The sequence below is a fragment of the Oryctolagus cuniculus genome, chromosome 1, assembly GCF_964237555.1.
Source record: "Oryctolagus cuniculus chromosome 1, mOryCun1.1, whole genome shotgun sequence".
In the NCBI taxonomy this organism is placed as follows: domain Eukaryota; kingdom Metazoa; phylum Chordata; class Mammalia; order Lagomorpha; family Leporidae; genus Oryctolagus; species Oryctolagus cuniculus.
Genome location: NC_091432.1, coordinates 169247552 through 169265359, shown reverse-complemented (window position 1 = coordinate 169265359; position 17808 = coordinate 169247552). Strand labels below are relative to the sequence as shown.

Genomic DNA, 17808 nt, shown 5'->3' with positions numbered 1-17808 from the left:
TCCTATTGTTAATTTGACAATTAACACTCATGTAGGATATCAGTGATCACCTGAGGCTCTTGATATGAGCTGCCTTGGCTATGGAAAGCTTTTGAATCCACAAACCCCTTCAGTGTCTAGACAAGGCTATCAGCAAAATGGAAGTTCTCTCATCCCTTCGGAAAAAAATACATCCTTCTTTGATGACCACCTCTTTCCACTGGGTTCTCACCTTCAAAGGTCCTTCATGTAGGACACTTTTTGTCACAGTGTCTTGGCAACTTTCCATGCTTGAAATTAAAAGTAGGTTTTATTAAATATCTTCATGGAGGGGGCTCCAAGAGAGGCAAAATCGAAGGGGCCGGTGATACTGCAATTTTTCAGCGCAATTTTTGGGAAGAAAAAAAATTTGACTTTCAGTTACAAGGCGGGGATAAAACTCATTAAAAGACCTGATTTGCAATCTTTTATCCTGTCTGGCTTTCTCATGATAAAACTAAAAGAGCCATTAGAAGGGCAGGTTACATAATTTGGTTTATGGTAAATTGGGATCTCAGAAGGAATCGCTCTCCTTGTTATTCTCACGAGATTAGAAGCTTTCAAGGAGTCGGCAGGCAGGCATTCTTGACCTTGCTAAGGACAACGTTTGGGGAAAGCAAGCATTTTGCACCCTAAACCTCCACCGGGACCACCCTGACTGCCCACTAATCCATCTGACACCCCACATTCCCTTTCTCAAAAGAATGGACCCTAACTTCTGTTAGGGAGTATGGGGTGATGACTGCTCTGGCTTCTTGAAGCTGAGTAGGGCAGAGTAGCAGTCAAGACAGGATTCTAGCAGCGGGTGGGGGACACAGTGCCAACTTGCAGAAATTGCTTCCATCTGAGGTTTAATGTGCATGGCCATTTTAAGCTGAGACATTTGTTATCTCACTTTCTGAAACATAAAGCAATCAGATCTTAAGCAATTTTAACCAAGGCCTACCCCATGTCTGGTAACATAGGTTTCACAGAAAAGCCATGCTTTTTATGAAACCAATATAAATGTTTCATTTATTTATTTGAAATGCAGAGCAAGACAATGAGAGAGAGAGAGAGAAAGAGAGAGGCAACATCCTTCATCTACTGGTTCACTCTCCAAATGCCTACACGAGCTGGAGCTGGGCCAGCTTGAAGCCAGGAACCCAGAACTCTGCCCCAAAGGCGGGTACTTGAAGAACCAGTAATCCATTCTAGCCTTTATGAGTGAGGAGGTTCTCCTGATGAGTTTCCTAATTCTCTCAACAGATAACTAGAAGCCTCTGCCACCCAAGTGGGAGACCAGGATGCACTTCCTGGTTCCCTTATTTGGCCTGATCCAGACCAATCTGTTTCAGCTATTTCGGGAGTGAACCATCAGATGCAGATCTCTCTATCTCTCTGTCTCTGTCTCTGTCTCTGTCTCTCTCTCTCTCTCTCTCTCTGTTGCTCTTTCAAATGCATATTTATTTAAAATATAAAATAAAACATTTTAATGTTAGGAACAAAAGGACATTGAAAGCAGATTAAAAATATTTTTTTCTGACCACAATGGAATGAAATTAAGTTAGAAAAAAATGAGAAATTCACAAACATGGAAATAAAATAGGACACTCAATCAATGAAGAAACCATAGAAAAGTTAGAAAATATTTTGAGAACCAGAATGATGATACAACATACAAAAATTTAAGTGATACAGCTAAAGTATCATTTAAAGGGAAATTTGTAGCTGTAAAGGCCTACATTTTAAGAGAAGAAAGATCTCAATGTAACATGTAACCTACTTCAAAACAATGGAAAAAGAGGGGCAAATTAAACAAAGCAAACCGAAGAAAGGAAAGAATAAGGATTATTAGAACAGAAATTAATGATAAAGAATGGAACAGAAGAGGGGAGAATTCACAATAAAATGTAAGATAAAACGAATAAAATTAAGAACACTAAGAAGATCATTAACATCCACCTAAAAACCAAGAAGCTGGCCCTCATCAGTATGGATTTGACAGCACCTTGATGTTGATCTTCTCAGCCTCCAGAACTGTGAGAAATAGATTCTTTTTTATTATAATAGGAAACTGAGCAAACTAAGCCAATAACTATGGCATGAAAGAATGTTTATAAGGCTGAAACAAAAATGCCTAGAAGCGTATCCCTATTTTCTCCAATTTAGAAGAATTTGCTCAAATCCAAACTCAACAAGCATTTCCAGCTTGGAGAAAATTGCCAAGTATTATTTAATTACCTTTCCATTTCCCACTGCGCCCAGCAAGGCCTGCTTTAGCTTGTCCTCCATAACACTGTATTACTCTAAAGTTGTTCAGTAGCTCACAAATACACTCTAGAAATTGCTGGTTTAGAATTATGATGTAGTGTTTAAGGCAGAAAGAAACAATAATTAACACATTCCATCAATATCTGAAGTGAAACAAACACTGGAATTAGTATTAGCTCACTTGGCTTATAAGATTGAGGACGTTGTTTTGTATTTAAAAACTGCAAGTTGTGATTTTGTGTGTAGATTGAACTCACCATTGGTGCTTTTGCCAGAATCGCATCCTAGGAAGATTCTTAAACTAAAGTGTAAACAACTCTCAAAACGTATTGTGCATGAGAGTCACCTGCAAAGCTTATGAAATTGCTAAGCCCAGAGCTTATGATTCAGTAAGTCTGCCTTGGAGCCCCGTAATTTTTGTTTCTAACAAATTCCCAGGTAAGGGTGATGCTGTTGACTTGGCCACCAACTTAAAGCCAGTAGGCTTGTAGAAGCTCTGAGGACTCTCCGTATATTTACCTGAGGAGCTTTTGAAACATACTGATGCCCCACCCACTCTGCAAACCAGTTACATTGGAATTTCCTCTGGGGCTTGAGCCCAAGCAGTAGTTTTTAGCAGATGATTTTAATGAGCGTTGCTGGGTTGGAGACTGAGTTAACTTAGAGGAACATCAAAAACAGAGGTTTAGCTAGATGACTATGAGCATACTATGCATATAGTTCAGAGTGGTGAGGGTCAAACATTTGCTTTTTGCCATTTCTCTCCCCTCTTTTCCTAAGCTCAAGATTGGTGTCACTGATTGTCATTGATATTTTCCTACTGAGCCTTGTGTAGTTTCAGAAGCAGAATGTTCTGGAGGCCATATTTGAAAGACCTATTAACTCTTCATAGAGACTTACTTCCCAAAGAAACACTCAGCGTAACAGGAAGGGAAGAAGGGTGATGAATGATGAAAGTCATTTTTGGGGAAATGTAAAGTAGTGAGAAGAACCGTTAGGCCCCTACCCCATGTTTCATTTACTTTCAAAAGTATATTTAGATTTTTGAGTTTGTAAAACTTTTAGGATAGTGGTTCTTACACTTGGCAACACCCTTAGGACTTCAGATTTTGTATGGTTGGGTTGGGGTCAGACAACTTGCATTTCTAATAAGTTCTCAGGTGATGCTGGTACAGTTGGTTTGAAACCAGACAGGAGTTTGAGAACCAATGCTCTAAGGTACTCTTCTGATAGCAGCTAGATTTATGCAGTTATTTCTTGACCGATAGCAAAGGTTAAATGGAGTTGTTCTTACATCAAATTAGATACAGATTGGTAAGAATATTATAGGGGTTTTTACTTGAAGTTTGTAGAGGAAAAGACCTATGTAGTGTTTACTTGAGGTTTGCAACAAATGCATTAGACTGCTTAAAATCATTGCTTCCACAGTATCTGTACTGATAATTTTCAGTCACCTGTTTATCCCACCTGTAAGATAGCAATTAGTGCCAATTTTTACCTTGTTACCTTTGGGTTGGTCTTCTAAGGTTGCTATGAACAAAGTGGAAATTTTTTTTTTAAGATTTACTTACTTATTTGAAAATCAGGGTAACACAGAGAGAGGGAGAAGCGGAGACAGAAAAGATTTTCATCTACTGGTTCACTCCATAAATGGCCCCAACAGCCAGGTCTAGGCCAAGCTGAAGCCAGTAGCCAGGAACTTCATCCTAGCCTCCCATATGGGTGACAAGGGACCAAGTACTTGAGACATCTTTCACTGCCTTCCCAGGTACATTAGCAGAAAGTTAGATCAGAAGTGGAGCAGCTGGGGCTTGAACTGGCCCTCCCATATGGGATGCCAGCTTCTCAAGTGGTGGATTAACCTGCTGCATCTGCCCATGAAGCAAGTCATTTGGACAATAACTGTTGTGATCATTTTATCCTTTTTGTCTCTGGCCACTTGATGGCAGTATTTTTAAAGTAAAGGGAGGATTCAGAGTGGGGAACCATGTTTCTGCCAGGGGCCATTTGGATATTTATAACATCATTCACAAGACATATAAAGTTACCAACTTAAAAATTAGCCTGTGGTGGATACATTGTATTTTGAGTCCTATCTGTGTTTGCCTTGCCAAGGCCTGACCCAATGATTTCATGGGCCTTATATGATCTTTGAACTAGACGTTCACCACCCTTTAAAGGGGGTTCAGTGTTGAAGATATCCAACACCAAGTCATTAAGTATCATAAGGAACTGTTTTTATACTCCAATAGTGAATTGTCTGAAAAAAAATCAAGAAAGCAATCCCATTTATAATAGCTACAAAAATAAAAATAACTAGGAATAAATTCAATCAAAGAGATAAAAGATCTCTAAAATTAAAACTATGACACTTTCCTAAAAGAATTTGGAAAGGAGATAGAATAATGAAGGACTGTGTTCATGGATTAGAAGCATCACTATTATTAAAATGGCCATACTACCCAAAGCGATTGATTGATTCAGTGCAATCCCTATCCACATACCAGTAACATTCTTCATGGTACTAGAAAAATCAATGCTAAAACTGATAGGGAACCACAAAAATCCCTAAGTAGCTAAAGCAATCTTAAGCAAAACAAATAAAGTAGGAGGCATTACACCACCAGACTTCCAAATATAATACAAAAATATAGTAACTAAAACAGTACTGTGGGGCATAAAAACACACACATAAACTGATGAAATGGTATTGAGAGCTCAGAAGTAAATCCAAGTGATTTTTTCAAAATGGTGCTAAGACAGGCACTGTAGAAAAGACAGTTTCTTCAAATACTGGTGCTGGTGAGTTTGTATATCTACGTACAGAAGGAAACTACTCCTGTCTCATTATATATAAAAATCAATTCAAAATGGATTAAAGACTTATTTAAAGACATGAAACTACTAGAAGAAAACATAACTAAAATTCTTCAGTACATTTGAATGGACAAGAAATTTTTGGGTCAGACACCCAAAGCGTAGGAAACAAAAGCAAAAATAGACAAAAAATAGACAAATGAGTTTATAAAAAATGCTCTTTTATAGCAAAGAAAACAATCAACGGAGTAAAGAAACAACCTATAGAATAAGAGGAAATATTTGCAAATGTACATCTGACAAGAAATTAGTATTTAGAACATAAAAGCAATTCAATGGCAAAAAAAAAAAAAATCAAATAATCTGTTTCTAAAATGGGCCACAGACCTATATAGATATTTCTCCAAAGAAGACATACAAATGGCCAACAGGTACATGAACCATGCTCAACATCACTAATCCTGAAAGAAAAGCAAATCGAAATCACAATGAGATTTCACTTCACTCTCATTAGAATCAACAAGATAAAAGATGACAAATATGATGAGGGTGTAGAGCAAAGGTAACCTTTACACATTGTTGATGGAAATGTAAATTAGTGCAACTATTATGGAAAATAGTATGAAGGTTCCTCAAAAAATTAAAATAGAACTATCTTATGATCCAGAAATCTCACTATTGGGAATATTCTAAGGAAATGAAATTGATATGTCAAAGAAATACCTGCATGCCCATGATTATTGTAGCACTATTCACAGTAGACAAGAGATGGAAAAAACATAAGTGTACAACCGTTGAGTGGATAAAGAAAATGTGATACATATACACAGTGGAATATTATTCACCCATAAAAAGAATGAAATCCTGCCATGAATAGAACTAGATGTCATTGTATTAGGTTACATAAGCCAGGCACTGAAATATATGATTTTGCACATGAGGAATCAAAAAAGTTGATCAGTATGTATTGATCATCCTTTAGTCAATGTTCCTGGCATAAAGAATACAATTGTGAGTAAGACAGACAAGATTATTGCCTTTAGGGGAGGCCTGTCTGAGGAACTGACACTTGAGCTGAGACTTCAATCTTAATAAAAACTCAAATATGTGAAGATCTAGCCTTCCCAAGCAAAAGGAATATATGGTGCCAAAGCCCCAGGACAGGAATTGTCTTCATATAGTTCAGGAAAGGAGTAAGGCCTGGGTGGCCAGGAGTAGACCGAGGGGTAGAGAATCCACAGGTCATTTGCAGATTTGTGGGTCATAGCAAAGAGCTGGATTGGTGGCTTTTGGGAAGGCATTCCAGAGAATTGGAAGTAGCTGAAAATTGGTTCGGATTTGGCTGATAAACATTTTACAAAGACTGTCTCACTATTTATCACATAGGTCCTATAAATGGGTGCAATTTTTAGCTCCATTTCATAGATGAGGTCACAATGGCACAGGGAGCCTAAGTGCCTAGTGATGAGTGATTTGCTGGAGTATGACATATTAATTTTCCTGTTCTCAAAGTAAAACTCTTACTTTTTCAGTAGCCAAGAAAACAGAATAGTCTTTTTTTTTTTTTTAAAGATTTATTTATTTATTTGAAAGTCAGAGTTACACAGAGAGGAGAGGCAGAGAGAGAGGTCTTTCACCCACTGGTTCACTCCCCAACTGGCTACAACTGCCAGAGCTGAGCTGATCCAAAGCCAGGAGCTTCTTCTAGGTCTCCCACGCGGGTGCAGGGCCCCAAGGACTTGGGACATCTTCTGTTGCTTTCCCAGGCAATAGCAGAGAGCTGTATTGGAAATGGAGCAGCCAGGACTTGAACTGGTGCCCATATGGGATGACGGCACTTCAGGCCAGGGCGTTAACTCGCTGCACCACAGCGCCAGCCCCAACAGAATAGTCTTTACCTTTCTCCCTGGAAGAGAACAGAGAGAGCTAAAGCAGATTCAGTTCAGCTGACAAGGAACTGAATGTGTCGGGTCAAGTGGGACAGGCCTTTTGTTTTTAGCTAAACCTTCCAGTTCCATCAAGCAGATGATCATTCTGGAAGGAAATAATGCTTTTTGCTCCCAGAAGTCTCTAAATCTTTGAGGAGCACAGTGTGCTGTGCTTGCAAAGAGGGCATGTGGCTCTTTTAGACAGGCCGTCTCCATACCGAAGTCTTCCTCTGCCACTCTTGGCCATCTGGACAGGTTACACTCTGACTTCAGTTTCTTCATGGGCAAAATGGGTAATAGTATATATCTCATGGAATTATGGAAAGGAGGACAGGGCCATTTAAATTTTTTAAAAATTATTTAAAACAGAGAGAGCAGGAGTGAGCAGTCCCAGCCACAGGTTCACTCCCCAAATGCCCACAATGACCCAGTAGGTCAAAGCCAGGAGGAACTCAATCCAGGTCTTCCCCCACATGGTTGGCAGGAACCTCATCAGCTGACCCATCCATCACCCCTGCCTCCTATTGTCTGCATTTGTGGGAAGTTGAAGTCAGGAAACAGAGCTAGGTGTTGAACCCAGATACTCTAGTGTGCAACTTGGACATCCGAAGTGGCATCTTAACTGTGCGGCTGAATGCCCGCCCAACATGCTCATTTTGAATGGGACTAAAAATACCATGTTACTCACTTCCCTTTCCTTCCTGCATGGGGTGCTGAGAACAGTAAATAACAGTCTACAATTGACTCAGCAATTGCTCACTAGAATGTTAGTTATTAACTATGCCCTGAAAGTAATGCTTTCAAGACCTGTTGAGATAAGTATGACCAGCATCTAGCAGCCATCTGGGGAAAATTAATCCCATCTCTGACAGGTATAGGGCCACATTAAAAGTAACATAGCTCCTCAGGGTTAGTCTGGCTCTTGACTCAATACTTGATGACAATTAAGGAATTAAAGTTCTCTATTACTATTACAGATGTGATCATTGTGTTATAATTATGTTTTTAAAAATAACTCTTTGAAAGATGTATAATTAAGTTTGAACTTAAGAAGATATGATGCTTGAGGTTTACTTAAATAATCTAGCTCACTATGGGTACTCGTGGATATAGTTGGAAACAAGACTGACTATAAACTGGTAATTGTTAAAGCTTGTGATGGTAAAATTCTAAAATTTTCCATTATATCAAAAAAGTTTTTTTTTCCATGCATGGTCCTGAGTAAGGGTTGGAAGATCTATCTTTGGGTAATTGTGGGTGGGCTTTAGTGTACAGACTGGATGTGGTTGCTTTAGTTATATAAGACCTTTTGGCTCAAGTGGAGATCCTAGATGAACTAGCTGATCCTCAGAGTCTCGGGGAATGACTGTGCGTCACATGCTGGTGAATGTCTCAATAAAAACTGAATGCATAAATTCAAGCCAAGAGACCAAAGCCCTAATCTTTTCTTCTTGTCTTTTCAGTGGAGCCCAAGGGGAGTATGCTGGACTGGCCACCATTCGAGCTTACTTAGACTGGAAAGGCGAGAGACACAGGACGGTGAGGATGGGCAGATGGCTCTGGCTCACAGCAGCAGGCCCAGCTCTCGGGGTCCCTTTCGGTCTGTGGGATATTCCCTTCAAGACTTTTTGGAAAAAATTGGGGGACATTCAATCAAGAAACAAATTTCCATGAATTGGCCATTGTGACCCCTTTCTCCAAGACATTCCACTTGAACATTTCAAGGGAAAACATTAAGAAATCAAAGGCTTTTGCTCAAACCCTGAATGTAAAAATTATCCAGTTGGCTGGGGGACAGCTCTCTAGGGAACAAAGGAAGGAGTAGGAATGTTGCTATTGCAGCCTCCTTTCCCTGACTCAGCCCTAGCCTAGGCCTGCCTGAAGGGCAGAGACTATGCTTTAATTCTTTGGTAACCCCTACTGTGTCTACACATGGGTCTGGTCATATGTTTGGTTAAAAAATATTTATGAATGGGTACATTTTCCATTAGCTGATTCTCAGCTCTAACCAACAGAGAAAAGACATGGAACAGAGTGTACAATTCTGCTTCATTGTTTGCTTTGGTATGAGAGTCTAGTCTCCACAATCCCAATTACCTGTTGAGGGCCCTTGTAGGGACCAGAAGGTGCTGGTGAGTACCACTAATCCCTAGAGGGCAGTGCCTCTGGCAGTTAATCTAACCCAGGCCTCAGATTGTGGCTGAAGGGGCCTGTGATCCTACTTTTGGTGGCCACTGTTAAGTTAGGGTTTCTAATGAGCTATGGAGTTAGAGCTCTCAGAGAAAACATAAGGAAGGGGCCAGGAGCATGGTAAAAGTATCTGCAGGTCCCAAGAGAGTTTGAGAAAATGATGCAAGGTGATTCTAGGTGTCCAAGTTAGAAGAGTGGGGTGTGTGATGGCCCAATTTTAGGCCAATCCTGCTTTTATTATAACTGGAATATTGTTTATGACTAATTGCCCAGATTTTGCAATGGAGAATCTTGTAATCATGTCATTTCCCTTTCAGAAAAGGAGAAAGAAACAAAGAAAGAAAGAAAGAAAGAAAGAAAGAAAGAAAGAAAGAAAGAAAGAAAGAAAGAACGAACATTTTCTCTCTACTTCCCTTGCTTACCTACCCTGATTTCATGGGTGTGTCTTCCCAGGCCTTTATCCTAGTTGGAGAATAAATTTTTTATAACAATATCTGAAAAATAAGCCACTTGTGAATTCAACAAATTATTGAACCCTAGCCTTGTGCAAGGCATTCTGCACCAGTTCAGACAGTGAGAGATTAGATGATAAACTGGACAAATGCACTCTGACATTCTAAGCCAAGTTTGTTTACTTGGGTTTTCTTATGCTTATGACAAACCAATTTTTTTTCTTTTTTTTTAAGATTTATTGTATTTATTTGAAAGGTAGAGTGACAGAATGGGAGAAACAGAGAGAAAGAACTCTATCTGCTGATTGGCTCCCTAAATGGCCATGACAATTAGGGCTGGGTCAGGTCAAAGCCAGGAGCCTGGAAGTCCATCAGGTGGCACAGTCTTAAGTACTTGGGCCATCCCACTACCTTCCCAGGTGCATTAGCAGAGAGCTGGATCAAAAGCAGAGTCACCAAAACTGGAGCTAGCACTCCAATAAAGGATGTCAATGTCACAAACTGCAGCTTAATCCACTGTCCCACAGTGCTGGCCCCAATTTCCTGCCTTTTAAAGGCAGGTTAATTTGATTTAGACTCATAGTTGCTTGTGGGGTCTCAGGGTCTCAGCCCTATCCTAGAAGCAGAAGGGAAACTTTGGAACTCGGATTGTTCAGTGAGAGGGTGCCAGGTGACACCTCCTTTGTATTTGTTTTAGTGAGAGAGCCCCTGAATCTTCTCATCATACCCTCTTCCACCTCAAGATTCCTGAGAATCTTGGGGGTCGTGGAAAAGGAAGAGTTTGTCCTGTGTGATCATATCCACATTGTTCTCCCACTGACTGATAGAGAGACCGCAGAGACCTAAGTTGGCGGTGTCTGTCGGTGCCTGGTAACTAACTAATGACAAAAAGCCAGCTAAAACCCATATCCTTTTCACTCTGTGATGCTTCCCATCCCTCACTGTTTCTCCAGTGCCCCAGTTTGATGAGGAAGTAGTTGTGAAGATCCAGGATTTGGGAACCTAACAAGAAAGGTCAAGGAGAAGGAAACCTTTTGATCTGCACTGGATTCTCTAGTTACTGTTCCTTCCCTGTGTAATCAGTCCTCTTCTCTCTGTCCATCCCTCGTGTGTGATGTTTCTCCTGGGGTTGTTTGTTGTCCACGCTGCCATCACTGAAGTGTCATGAGAATCCATGCCATTCTGAAGGGCAGAGAGGAGCTAGGTGCCTCCTCTTTAGGGTGATGAGGAGGAAGGGAGAGGAAGAGAAGAGACCACGCAGCCTCTGAGCCTGGAAATGTTTGCATGCTGCTTCATCAAAGATTTTAATTAGAAGTGGACATTTTTAGTTCGAGAAGAAGAAAATAACTTACTATTCAAATAGTCAGGAAAGATTTTTTCCACATCAGTGATGTCTGAAGCAGCTGCTCCCACACAATAGGCGCTAATGGAATCCAGTAAAATATATCCTTTCCTGAAAACAAGTGTTGGGAAATCATGTGCTACCAAACCACCAAGGTTCCTGATGGTTCTTTTTTTTTTTTTTTAATCAATTTATTTATTTGAAAGTCAGAGATACACAGAGAGTGGAGAGGCAGAGAGAGAAAGGTCTTCCATCCGCTGGTTCATTCCCCAACCAGCCACAGTGGCCAAAGGAGCTGCGCTGATCCAAAGTCAGGAGCCAGGAGCCTCCTCCAGGCCTCCCACATGGGTGCAGGGGCCCAAGGACCTGGGCCATCCTCTACTGCTTTCCTAGGCCACAGCAGAGAGCTGAATCGGAATTGGAGCAGCTGGGTCTTGGACAGGCACCCATATGGCACTGTAGACATCAGCCTTACCTGCCATGCCACAGCACCAGCCCCCTGATAGTTCTTTTCATACAAGATTTTTTTCAAGTGGTTTTTTGGAGGTATTTTCACATTTGCTCTTAGGTAAAATTTTAATGTTTCCTAAAATGGAATGCCCAAGTTCTTGATTTACCAGTTCAATTTTGAAAAGTACAAATTTATTTAACAAACATATAGCAATCATGTTCCAGACAGTGTCCTAAAAAGTTTTCAATTAATATCTGAATTTGCTAGCCAAATAATTGTTTGCTGATCACAGATTGAGTTTTCTCCATAAAGAGAAAACCTTTGCATATATGTTTATGAGTATATATTTCAAAGGAAAAAAACCCAAAAGCTGTCTGGTAATTTCCTCTTTCATTGGTGCCTGAGGCAAAGTAATGACCTTTGGCCGATGAACTTTACCAGTGAGAAGACATCCCTTTCCTTGCAGAGCACTCCTTGTTCACTCACCCATTCTGCAAGTGTTTGAGGATAATCTACACAGATTCTATGCCAGGCACCCTGGGGAGTTAGGAAAATAGCATTCATTTAAATGCACCAAACACTGGATTCACTTTGAGCATGGCATCAAATCTGGATCCTACTACTTCCTTGTCCTTCATAACACTATAATTTTAGAGTGAGGAAAAAATTAATCTTAGAAAAAATTTCTTAAATCCATATGGAAAATCAGAAATATCTAACAGCAACATAGAAACGAGTCATTGGCAAAGCCACTGAGATTTTGTATACCAGGATGGGTATTAAGTTTTATGGCTGCTGTATACTTAGTGGCTTAGTAAACACATATTTTTTTCTCCCTCATACTTGGAGAGGACAGGATTCTAAAATTGACTTCACTGGGCAAAGGTAAAGATGTTGGCATGCTGGTCTTTTTGGGGGACCTGGGAAGAATTCGTTTCCTTACTTTTTCTAGTTTCTAGAGGTCATCTGTGTATCCTTGACTCATGGTGCCTTCCTGCTATCACTCAAGCCTTTTGCTTCAGTCATCACATGTAATTCCTCTGTAGTCATATTTTCTTCCTCCCTCTAATAAGGATACAATTGAATATATTTAGGGCCCTACTAAAATCCAGACATGGGTATTTTGGGAGGGCCCATTATTTAGCTTACCACAGAATGGTTGACATTTTTTGCTTGAAATTTTTTGTGGTATGAATTCTTAATTCTGGCTTTTTTATACTTAAAATTCGTCTTTAAGACCCCCCCCCCTTTTTTTTTTTACCAATATTCTGCCCTAAATGTGTCTTTCCTCCAGTGATCCTTTCATGTCTTGTGAGAGAGGACACAAACTCCAGTTTTGGTCCTGAGAAATTAAAGAACAAATTATAACTACAAAAAGGGTTCCAATAAGAAAAAGGATTTCAGGAAAGCACAAACATAACCAGTAAGAGACCAATAGCTATTCAAAAGGCTACAAACCATCTGTCAGAAGTGAAACAGAAATTCCATATTTGGTTTTGGTTAAAGTTCTCCTTTTATACACACATAGTTTGCTCTTTTTTGAGGAAACAGCTGGAAGTTATGTTTCCCCTTTATAGCCCCATTTCTTACAATGCCAATCCATTTTTCTTCAAAGGTGTTACAATATTGTTTCTGGAATAAACAATTGGAGGATTACTTTCAGGGTGACCATTGCTTCCCTTTGGTCCTTCTGTTGGGAAAAACATTGTGATATACTTTCCTATTGTGATACATTAAACATGTTTTTACCTATGTTCATGTAATTTGGAAGAAAGAAAAATTATTTGAATCTGGGAATCCTAACATTGCACTTACAATCCACCTTCCATAAAAATTTAACGCATCTTTTTTTTAAAGGATTACCTTTTAAAAATTATTTATGTATGTATTTTGATGTTATTTGAAAGGAAGAGGGGCCAGCGCTGTGGTGCAGCGGGTTAAAGCCCTGGCCTAAAGCACCGGCATCCCATATGGGCGTTGGTTCTAGTCCCAGCTGCTCCTCTTCCTATCCAGCTCTCTGCTGTGTCCTGGGATAGCAGTAGAGGATGGCTCAGGTCCTTGGGCCCCTGCACCCATGTGGGAGGCCTGGAGGTGGCTCCTGGCTCCTGGCTTTGGATCTGCGCAGCTCCAGCCATTGTGGCCATTTGGGGAGAGGACCAGCCAATGGAAGACCTCTCTCTCTATAACTCTGTCTTTCAAATAAATAAAATAAATCTTTAAAAAAAATGAAAGGCAGATAAACAGAGACAAGACAGAGATCTTCGATCCTCTGGCTCATTTCACAAATGTCCGCAACAGCCAGGGCTGGGTCAAACTGAGGCCAAGAGCGTAGTACTCAATCCACTTCTTCCAAGTGGATGGCAAGAACCTTAGTACTAGAGCCATTGCCTGCTCAAGGTGTGCATTAACAGGAAGCTGGATCAGAAGTGGAGAACCAGAACTTGAACCAGACCCTCCAATATGGGATGCAGGCATCCCAAGAGACATCCTAACTGTTGAACCAAATGCTTAACACATCTCTAAGCTCTTCCTTAGACTGTAACTCTAGAGATACTTACCCTTGATCTCTTCGACTTGAAGCTCCATCTCCTATTTCCAAGTTCCTAAAGTGCACCTCTGGACTCCAGACATTCATTTCTCCAAATGCAAACATTGTTAGTGAGTCCTGTGAGCACAATGCAGGCATTAATCATTTTTCATGCTTAGTTTATGATTCTCATGGCAGCTAGCAATTTGTTGCAGAATAAGCAACCAATCAAAGGCCTCAGAATTATGTCTATCATCTGTCCTATAGAAACCCAGCAGAGAGTTGAAGCTTTGAATTGGACATTTTAATTCTAGAGTTTAACTTCCTATCTCATGATCTTGCATGGTGCTTTCTATATACTATAAGTGAGACAAGGTTAGAATAAGCCCAGGCCTGTTTTTAGTGTCCTGGGATATGGAAAGATAATATTCTGAATGTCTTTAGGGAACCATATTTGGAGATTCAAATGGAAACTCTTCTTTTGGACATTGTTTTGCAATTAAACTGTAGCAGATTTTAAGTCACTTGTAGTCAGCTTAAAAAAAAATGAGATCCTCATTTAGTTTGTGCCACAAACGTGTTGTGGGGCCCTTCAGTCATTTTTAAAAGCTTGCTGATTATTTTTTCTCTGCCCTTGCTTCCTTTCTTCCCATTCCTTAGGTTTGTCTCATTCCAAAGTCAGCACATGGGACCAATCCAGCAAGCGCCCACATGGCAGGCATGAAGATTCAGCCTGTGGAGGTGGATAAATATGGGAATATTGATGCCGCTCACCTCAAGGCCATGGTACTCGTCTTCTCTTTATCCAGGGCAAGGGGTCTAGGTCAGGCAGAGGTGACGAGGACTGGGTACTTGGTGAATTAGATAAATGTTGTCATCTCTTGCATTCAAATGAGAAGACTACAGTTCCTCCTCTGAATGGGTCTGGTGGAAAGTATGTAACATCAGGAAACCTAACAGTCTCTATAATCAGAAAGAAAAATAAAAAACAATAGTCATAATTTTGGTCCTCAGTAAAGTAGACCATAGTCTACTTTTATCCCTCCCTTTACCAGAGAGAAAAGATCCTTTAAACTGAAATCTCTGCTAATTTGTGCATGTGTAAGAAACTAAATGAATTATTCATGATGATAGTAAGAGTGCTCCTTGCAGGACCTGCCTGCAGCTTTCTGCCCAACCTTCCCTCTTCTCCTTTCCCCCCATTAATAATCAGACTGACAGTTACTCTTAAACACAGTGTTTGTGCTGGGAATTAAAACACAAATGTAGATTCTACACATGCTTGTGTCCCAGTCACATTCTGCTGAATTCCAAGGAGCCTTCCACCTTGTTTTCTCCAACACCAACCCCCACTCCCAACCTCCCAACCTCCAGGAAGAGGTTGCTTAGCAACCGTATCTGCTTTCCACCAGTGGACTGGAGGCTGCATCTCAAGAAGGAAGGAAATCAGCGGAATAGCAATGTGATATTGTCAGGCTTATTAGGCATGGAAACTAGGAAACTTTATTATGTAATTGCCTTCAAAGGGAAGCTGAAAACACAATGCTGCTCATCTCTTTGATCTACATCTACCTCACCCTTCTATCACCTCACATATTTTCTTCTATCACCTCAAGTATTTTCCAAAAAATAGTTGTAATTATTAAGCATCTCTATTGTTGGCTATAATTGTCCCACCCCATCCCATCCCATTTCCATATGCTTCTTTTTAAAAAAAATATTTTTTATTTATTTGAAAGGCAAAGTTACACAGAAGCAGAGAGAGAGAGAGAGAGAGAAACTTCCACCTGCTGGTTCACTCCCCAAGTGGCTGCAATGGCCAGAGCGGGGCTGATCCAATCTGAAGCCAGGAACCAGGAGCTTCCCCTGGGTCTCCTACATGGTACAGGGACCCAAGGACTTGGTCCATCTCTTACAGCTTTCCCAGGCCATAGTAGAGAGCTAGATCAGAAGTGGAGCAGCCGGGACTTGAACTGGTGCCCATATGGGATGCCAGCATTGCAGGCAGCAGCTTTACCTGCTAAGCCGCAGCGCCATCCCCTCTGCAGTACATATGTTTCTGTCCTGACTTGGCAGTCAGCAAAATTGCAACAATGGAATGTGCCTTTTTTTTTTTTTTAATTTTTAAGCATTTATTTATTTATTTGAGAGGCTGAGAAGCAGAGGCAGAGAGAGAGGTCTTTCATTCACTGGCTGACTTCCCAAATAGCTGTAACAGCCAGAGCTGGGCCCATCTGAAGCTAGGAACCAGGAGATTCTTCTGGGTCTCCCATGTGGGCGCAGGGGCCCTTGGCCATCTTCTACTGCTTTTTCAGGCCACAGCAGAGAGCTGGATTACAAGTGGAGCAGCTGGGGCCCGAACTAGCGCCAACATGGGATGCCGGCACTGCAGGCAGTGGCTTTACTCGCTATGCTACAAGGCCAGCCCCAAGACTTAACTACTCAGGTCATCTTCTGCTGATTTCCCAGGAGCATTAGCAGGAAGCTGGATCAGAAGAGGAGCAGCTGGGACTTGAACCAGCACCCAAATGGTGCCACAGGCAGAGGCTTTACCCACTACACCACAGCACTTGCCCGGAATGTGCCTTTAATATATACTTGCCTTCTGTAGAAAGGAAAAATTAGGGAGGTTTTCTGTTGTTGTTTTCTTTTTTTAAATCAAATCAGGAATAAATACTCCTTATAGGAATTCTAATTTCAACAGAATGGGAGGGAAAGAGAGTAGAGGTGGATATATAGCAAGATGAACTGAGAATAGCCATGCCTAGCTCCAAAAATTTCCTAAATAATTATAGAGATGATTTGAACCAAAGAAACATCAATTTACAGAGGTGAATCCAAAATATACAAAATTTTCTGAAATGTCTTTTTGGTCTTGACAATAGCGACCTAACCTGAAAGGATCTTGCTATATTTTTGGAGTGATTTATGAAAGGAGTGGTAGCTGTAGATTTTTTATTGCTGTTATCGGAGTTTGAGACTAGAAATGCAATGGGCAAGATTTTTTAATCCTTTAAAAAAAAGTAAATAAATTAAAAAGCAAGGGTTTGGCCAAGAATGAAACATTTCTTCCCCTTCTCTTTCTCTACGCTTTTGTCTGCCCACAGGTGGATAAACACAAGGAGAACCTGGCAGCAATAATGATTACATACCCATCCACCAATGGAGTGTTTGAAGAGAACATCAGTGATGTGTGTGCCCTGATCCATCAACACGGAGGACAGGTGTATCTGGATGGAGCAAATATGAATGCTCAGGTGTGACCATGAGACTGGCTCCCTGTCAGAGTTCCTCTCCTGAGAATGGAGTTTAGTTGCCACTGCGAACACGAATAAGTCAAAAAAATATTCTTTTATGACCCCTTGAGTTACCTTAAAACATGACACTGTATTCAGAACTGACCCTGACTTTATATCCAGCCTCAAATCAAGAACCCCAATTTCACTGGGATTACACATTTTTGGGGACATGGCCAGGGAAGAGGAAAAAGGTTGAGAGGAAGCAGGAGGTGAGCGGGATGTTCTGATTATCAGGGGGTGTTGTTCCTCTAGGAGTGCTAGCGCTCAAGAAGGTCCCATGATTCTCTGACTGAGGGAACTCAGACCTAAGTTCTGACACTGGTAGAAGTTGATCTCCTGTAACCTTGGACAAGCCACTTAACTAAGCTTCAGCTTCATCAGCTGTAAAGCAGAGCCTCATGTTTCCTATCCTAACCACTTGGAGGATGGAGAGGAGGCCTAGCTAATAGGAACCAATGAGGAGATCCTCCTGGGAGCCACCAGAGGAGAGAAATCACAATCTATTTGAGATAGTCTCCTCAACTTGTTGGT

General features: G+C 40.8%; 1 protein-coding gene across 3 annotated transcripts in view; it reads left to right on the top strand.

Moving 5' to 3' along the window:
- GLDC (glycine decarboxylase) overlaps nucleotides 1-17808 on the top strand; it is a 142188-nt gene that overhangs the window by 99183 nt on the left and 25197 nt on the right. For all 3 annotated transcript variants that reach the window (XM_051858199.2, XM_051858196.2, XM_002708098.5), the window contains 3 exons: nucleotides 8480-8555; nucleotides 14639-14764; nucleotides 17086-17235. In XM_051858199.2, coding sequence (XP_051714159.1) covers nucleotides 8480-8555; nucleotides 14639-14764; nucleotides 17086-17235 — 352 coding nt within the window. The remainder of the gene's footprint in view (nucleotides 1-8479; nucleotides 8556-14638; nucleotides 14765-17085; nucleotides 17236-17808) is intronic.